General features: G+C 43.9%; 1 protein-coding gene across 1 annotated transcript; it reads right to left on the bottom strand.

Annotated features, from left to right (window-relative positions):
* Window positions 1-207: 207 nt before the first annotated feature.
* On the bottom strand, window positions 208-7,438 carry cln8 (CLN8 transmembrane ER and ERGIC protein). The gene is made up of 3 exons (XM_083792125.1): window positions 7,298-7,438; window positions 5,378-5,842; window positions 208-3,542 (listed from the first exon to the last, which is right to left on the bottom strand). The coding sequence occupies exons 1-3, from the start codon at window positions 7,361-7,363 to the stop codon at window positions 3,225-3,227; spliced, it is 849 nt and encodes a 282-aa protein (XP_083648251.1). The 5' UTR covers window positions 7,364-7,438; the 3' UTR covers window positions 208-3,224.
* Between the last annotated feature and the right edge of the window lie 247 nt (window positions 7,439-7,685).

Here is a 7,685-nt window from a genome sequence, read left to right on the forward strand (position 1 = left end):
TTATTACTATTCAATATCAGTGATGACGCAGCTCCCAAAATTGGTCTGTTCAAAGGGCAGCTGGTCTGTCCTGTGACTCCTGTCCAATCCTGCCACCCAGAGGCCAGGCACTCCACTGCATTCAATTCATGGACCGAAATAAGGTTATTGCAAGGAGGCAGATTTGCAGAAACAGCTACACATTGAAACGGACACATAATATTACTAATGGAAGAAAATGCATTTTATTTGGTAAATTTCTCTCTCAAATGAATGCATTTTCAAAAGCAAACATGTTTTAGTTATCGTAAAGAACTTACAGTAGTCGCATATACAGTCCCTAAACAAGGCCTTGTAGTCATTTCTACAGTTAACCACACAATGTAACTGAAATGTAACAGCATGTAAACTAATTAGAACATAATTAGCATATATATATATTTTTTTCTTTTGTAGAAGTTCATGGAAATGTTGCTGATCGTACATTTAACAATGGTGAATGTGTTTTGTATAGAAGTGTTATGCACATGTACAGGCTACATGTACAATGCAATATCCAAAAATCAAAACAAAATAATTATCAAAAATGATTTAGAAAATGTTCATGTGTCCCGTCACATACCAGCAGAGGGACCCAGTTTTAAGATGATGTTGCATGGTGTCTGGGAGATTCTGACACATTAATACTGAAACGTAGGTAGTACCATATATTAGATTAAAAGGGTTTAGAGCATATTAACATGTAATGAACATGCCACACGGTATAAAAACTCACTAAAGTGTGTAGATTAAGGCGGCCAAATGTTTTATAAAATCCATGTCAGTATTGATCCTCTATAATAAATGTACTTAAAACAATTACAATTATTCCACTCCTCAAATAAGATTACAATGTGTCCATCACAGTCAAAACAGTATCACAATAGACCACAGATCAAACCACATTGCCAGATTATTTTATACAATGAGACCATTGTACACAACAAGGAAACAGCCCTCGTGTCATTAAAGCATGTGACAAAAGTAGACAAAACAAAGAAAAAAAAGGGGGGAAATAAATCAAGGTTTCAACAGAACTTAAGCTTTTAAAGGATGATATTTGTATTCTATTATTTGGAATTGAGGAGGTCAGAGAATACCGCTTGATCTTTATGGAAGGGAACGTATCATTGGTACATTTGTTCCTCCCACCCTCCTAACAATTAGGAGCAACGGGCAGCTGGCTACTGAACAGTTGTCATACTGTGGGGAAGAGAGTCTTACAAAGTGAGACAGCCTGGAAATCAATGGATTGGTATGGTTGCAAAATTCTGTGAATATACAAAGTCTGAACTTTCCATGTGAAATGTGGGCGTCGCACAGTACTGTCTGCATGTACCAACTGCACCTTGTCATATGTACAGTCTCTAGGGCACCGTTTCTCAAACAGTGGATCAGGACCCATCTTTGGGTCGCATGCAAAGAAGTGTAAAAAACGACTTAATTTTGAACCTTGTGTGTTCCCAAACAGTGACCAGCTGTGCTCAGAGGCAGCCGATTTGTTGGTGGGATTTAGAGGACGGTGGAGGCTAAATATACGTTTCCTGTTATACAGCTTTTGCAAATAAGAATGGGTCAAAATCTCTAAAAATTCCCAAGCGTAACTTCCCAAGGACAATTTACCAGAACTTCTCCAGCCCTTTGCAACCGGACTGTTCATCAGCAGCAACAACGTTCCATGTCAGACATGCTCCTTTCTGATGAAAATGGGTCCACACTGGAGTCCCAAAAGAGTAACGATCTCCCAACGTGATCCGAGATTAAATGATTAAATTGTCCAATTGGCAGACACTCGTGACTTCCTCTTTAAACTAAGCCTGTCATTCTGTCCCACCTGACTGGTGATGAAAAGAGTGCGTTTGTTGTGCAAGGAGCATGGGCTAATTGGCTGCACTCTTACACGGACCACATGTCTGTTATTACTCCATAACTGCAGAGCTCCCGCTCACACTTATACGTGGCACACTACAGGTCGATTTTGACAAGAAGACGTGAAGGCAGGGGTGTCCAGACATTTTCTTTTACTTGAGCTACTTTTAAATTACCAGCTCAACTAAATCTACCAAATCCCACCCAAAACAATATTATCTCATTGCTGAAAATAGCAGTGCTGCTGTTAAATTAATGTCAAAATCGATAAATAAATTTACGAGTTCAAATCTTTTTTTATATTTAAATTATATATATATATATATTTGTATTTCTACTGGTAGATTGCAATCTACCTTTTGAGCACCCCCCCCCCCCCTGCGTTAAGGACAAGATTTGCGGTTTGCTCGTATGATTAAAAAGAACTGGGTCCTCATGGTCCGATGCTTTAATTACTGTGAACGAATGACCCAGCACAGGCTGTGGAACGTTAATAAGTGCAGCACTACTCCCCGAGAGCACTGCCAAACCAGCCACCGCCCGTTGCAAGTTACACCTCTCTGCTACCAGCCAAGACGCTAAACTAGTTCCATGCAGTCACAGCTCCCTGCTAAAAAAAAAAAAAAAGATGTTACATTGATAGGGATGGGACAATATGAAAATTACAGGTTACAATTATTGCGGCAATTCGTTCTCTTTCCCACCCATTGGCTGCATCCCATTGACAAAATGGGTCAAATGCATCCCATTTCCCATTGACTGCATCTGCAGAGGCTTCGACGAGGTCGGCTGCATTGATGTGTGGGCGTACGCTGGAGAGCTACTGAGCGAATGTTGTTTGCACAGCTCTCACAGACTGACCCCATTGTTGCGTTAGCTTCCATTGTGGGCTCTAACACTAGAACGAAGGCAAATGAAAATGGCCTGTGAAAGGCTAACGGAAGAGGTCAGTCCGTTGCTCTCCCCACGTTGGCAGAGGGAGTGTAGCGCCCGGGATTACACTAGACCAGACAATTGACACTGGGTGGTTACAAAAATCATGGGATGAAAAATAAAATAAAAGGCTAACAGAAGTTAGCAGAATTCTTCACTAGATATAGTGAAGATTAAGTAGTGACCTACGTATGCATAATGTCAGTCTCAATCTGTAATCAGAAATGTCTCTAAAACCAAACTAGTGGAGTCACTCTAACCACCCAAAACCACTTTACCCATCCAGTAAGAAAACTAAAGTAAGTAAAGAAGCAGGACAGTTCCGTCGTTGACCCAGTGAACATACCCGCGCCCCCCCACCACGACTCAACATGGCAGCAGCGTTCAGTTCAGTTCAGTTCAGTTCAGTCAGCGTGGGCCTTGTGCTCCACCTCCCCGACGGGCCCGTTCTGCGGCGCCGGCTTGTTGCCGAAGTTCCAGTCGACCGGGTTGAGGAGCTGCATGGTCTTCTTGTGCGTCCACAGCGGGTTGATGAGCACGGTGAGGAGGGCCAGGCCACTGAAGAACAGCAGGCGCTGGGGCAGAGACACGTGGACGTTGATCTCGTCCCAGTGGCACCAGGTCACCCACCACATGAAGTAGGTGAGCACCATGCGACAGTGGAACATGTGGATCATCACCCACTGGTTGGCCCTCCAGAACAGGCTCTGGGCCCAGCCTGCCTGGAAAAGGGGGACAGAGACACGCAACGACCGTGTTGGCAAAAAAAGAGAAGTGCAATATATTTGACCTCTTCAAAACCGCATAGTCCCCTCCTTTTAAAGCACAACCATGAGCTCACAATGCGTTTCGATGCATTGGGAGCTTTCAGAATCAGCAATTTTCACAGAATGTTGTTAAGTACGTATTATTATTATTATTATTATTTCATCACAAATTCTGTGTTTAACCCATTTTGGGCGGGAAGCCCCTTTTGGTGTTTTAAACATTATGTTATAATTTAGCTATTGAAAAATAGCAGATGTACTTATAGGTCTGCTTTTCTTTTCTTTTTTATCGTGAAAATATTTATTTCAGAAAACTGGAGGATTTAGAAGATATTTTTTTTATTTCGAGGTCAGGCCAGAATGGGCTAAGCTCCATTATGACCTTATTGGTATTGACATAGGGCGGGGCTAACTATTGCACATGTATAGCAGGAAACATTGCAATGTCCATGCTGAAACGATAGATGTAGCTATAATTGGTAGATCAACTGTTCTTAGGTTGACTATGTTTTCTGGAGTGTATCTCTGAGCTAAATGCAGGAGGGGGAACAGAAACATTATGGCTCCAACTTCTTTATGCACCTTCCTCTTTCCAAGTATGAGCGGCCGAGCTTACGGGCTAAAGACCATAAAAGGTGCAACATGTGCAATAAACTAACAAAGAAGAGGAATTGAAATGTAGTCGTTAATCAATAAATTACTACTTGAGTCGCATGACGCATCACACACTTTTGTGCGTTGTCACTGCCGTATCCCATTGACTCTAAATCTACAGTAGTTCCTTAAATGGTGGTTATGTTAGTGACAATGCCTTGGAAAGCCACAATGCACGCTTGTAAATGTCAGATGATCACACAACCGGCCTGTGGTATTTATAAATAGGAGAGCGAGGTTCAAACTCAAAAACCAAATGCAATTGCAACCATACCACCTACATGTTGGCACTGCTGTGCTCTTACATATCTATCTTTTCTGTTAAAGGTTTTTCTTATCCCCCCCCCAGAATGGGTTTAGTTTAAACAACCTGCCCAGGGATTATTCGCTACAGGATTATCTACTGTAACTCTGGCACTTTTTGTAGTGGGAATTCAGAAAGAGAGGGGTTGCATGAGGTCACAAGATAAGACCTGGCCAGTAAGCAATAACCGTCTGCCTCGCTGCATATATTGACTGTCGTGGAATGCTGAAGATAAATTCACTCGATTAACGAACAAAAGATTCTTGTTCACTCAAAGCAAAAATTCTAATAACCCAGCGAGTTCAGGTGCAATGTTATCAATGTTCTCTTAGAAGAGAGAGAGAGAGAGAGAGAGAGAGAGAGAGAGAGAGAGAGAGAGAGAGAGAGAGAGAGAGAGACGCACATTGGTTGGCTATTCAAAAATAGATATACTGTACAAGTTCATAGCGTGTCATTTCGTGCCCCACACTTGTAGATTTGCCATTTTTGAAAATCTTTGAATTTATTTATTTTTAAAGAGCAAACATTTTTAACTAAAATCTCTGCCTCAAATATTTGCTTCCAGGGTCCCTGGGACAAAATATTTTGAGATTGGGCTCGGCGGCCAAATATATTTGGGGGTCTTGACATACGTTTTTCAGATTTAGAAGACATTTGTAGAATCTACCTGAGGTCTTAATGGGTTAAATACAATGAGAGAGAGAGAGAGAGAGAGAGAGAGAGAGAAATGTTGTGCAAGATCTGTGTGGAGAAAAAGCAAACGGAGGGAGTCAGTGAGGAAAAAGAGAAGTGCGTTTTCCCTCAACAGGAAGCACAGCTGGTCTAGTAATACCTTCAGTAACATCCAGGAGACGCACGTGAACGGCGTGCTCATCTCCAGCAGCAGGGTGACCATGGGCAGGTAGTGGCCCAGCGAGTCCCACACCACCGCGCCCGCGAACCCCGACAGCGCGAAGAAATGGTGCACGGCCAGCGGGAGGTCGAACGACCGGAATGCCACGCTGGACAGGTGCAGCGCCACGTTCTCGAACACAAAGAAGCCCGTGGCGGTGAGGAGGTTGAACCACGACCAGTCCTCCTGACCCCTCACCCTGTCCCGGGACACCGCCGAGTCCTCGGTGAGCGTCCTCAGGCCGGCCACCACGCTCTGGACGCCGAAGGCGGCCCGCGTGGCCGCCAGGTTCCAGAACACCTTCTCCCGGGCCAGGAGGGAGCGGTAGGTCTGGCAGAGGGCCGCCGACACCAGGTGAGAGGCCACGAACACGGCCGTGTAAAAGACGAAGCCCAGGCCGATGACCTGGAGGAGGTGGAGATGGGACATTATGAAGATTACATGTCACGATTATTGTAGCAAAAAATAAATATATAGTATAGAGGGTTTAAGTGGTACTGCATTTGCAGCTTAACAAAAAGCAAACTCATCCTACATTTAAATCTCTGCGCTACAATTATGAGGCCCATTGGGTCGCACGTGTCTTTGTTTTCATTCCTAATCCTAACTTTCCTACACGTTGTAACAGGAGCTGCCGAGAGATTCTGAGGCAGAGCTCCGAAGTCTGAATCTGTCTTGAGAGATTATACACTCGGTAACCAAAGAAAATAATACTAAAAACACCAAAAGCAAAACAAGCGATACACAGTAAACAGGGCAACATATAGAGTCTATATGTAGAGTCTATATGTTGCCGTGTTGTCTATAATATAGACACATTGCCTAGTGGAAACAGCAACTTAGTCAGAATTGTCGAACAATTAAATTATCCATACTCCAGTTTGACATCACCGTGATACAACATTACGTCACTGGTCACCGTGAATTGCTGATCCCTCAGTGCTCACCCTGACACATCTCTCTGGTTTTACTAACCGACATCTCCCCTTTCACTCTTGGGCTATCCCCCTGTTCACACGGGGTTGCGCACGTGAACCAGAGGGAGGTGGGATCAATGCTTAAGGACATCACCGTCCGCGACGCATATAATCTAGTGTGCGTCTGAGCATAGACATGGTAACGCCCCGCCTGCCTCTGATTGGCCTACCGACACTGCCCGTCTTGACTGTCCACTGAGGTGGATATAGCTATGCTGGATAGTCTGATCTCTGATGCGAGGTGGTGGAAAATAATACAAGTACGGTATTGGTATGATACAAGAGAACTGTCTGTAACTTGTACGTTTTATTTTTGTAGGAGAGGCAAACTAATATTCTTGTATATATTTTTTATCCCACGATTTTGTAACCCATTTTTCACCCCTGTGTCAATCATCTAATGTGATCCTGGGCTCTACACACCCTCCACCAACCTAGTCCCCATACACTATATGGGGGACAAGGGGAGAGCAACGGACTTGAACGCATGCTTCCTTCATGCCTGAGTGTCCTTTACACCTGACAGGGGGGGTGTTTCCCTGGTTGGACGTAGCACGTGGAAAGGAGGCAAACTAATATTGTTTATGCAGTTTATCAAAGAAAACGGCATTTCTACAAAAATAAAACGTACAAGTTAGTTACAAGCCTGCATTCTGTCATGCGTGCCAAGCTGTGCCAATTCTCTTGAATTATTTTCCCACCACGGAGTAACCTCACGTCTCGGAGGACAGTCAAGACGGGCAGTGTCGGTAGGCCAATCAGAGGCAGGCGGGGCGTTACCATGTCTATGCTCAGACGCACACTATATATATATATATGCGTGTCCGCGAGCTCGACTCATTATCACTGGGGTATGTATGAGCCTTTATGGTCCCATCCCTACCTGGAGGCGCAGATCCCAGGAGGAGTAATCCATGCTGGGCTGCCCGGCCTGGTTCTCTGAGGACATGGCGGTCAGGAGAGGAGCCCGCTTATCATCATCGGCTGATAAGACTGGTCACGTACATCGTAGGAAACAACACACCGCAGCAGACGCACCGACAGTGGTGTCCTGTAAGAGATGGATGGATTGAATTCTTAATCTTAACAGTATTAACAGTTTGCCCATTAGCTTGTTTCCATTGGGGTCCTTCTCCTTCATACTCAATTCATCGAAATCAAGAACCAAGATGCTTTGTAAAATTATATACAAGAATAGAACTATTCTTGGGTTTTGACCTCCTCAATTTTGTATAATGAGAAAACAGTAAATAATTACAATAAAAATTATA

The sequence above is a fragment of the Protomyctophum parallelum genome (genome assembly GCF_964188405.1).
Source record: "Protomyctophum parallelum genome assembly, chromosome: 20".
In the NCBI taxonomy this organism is placed as follows: domain Eukaryota; kingdom Metazoa; phylum Chordata; class Actinopteri; order Myctophiformes; family Myctophidae; genus Protomyctophum; species Protomyctophum parallelum.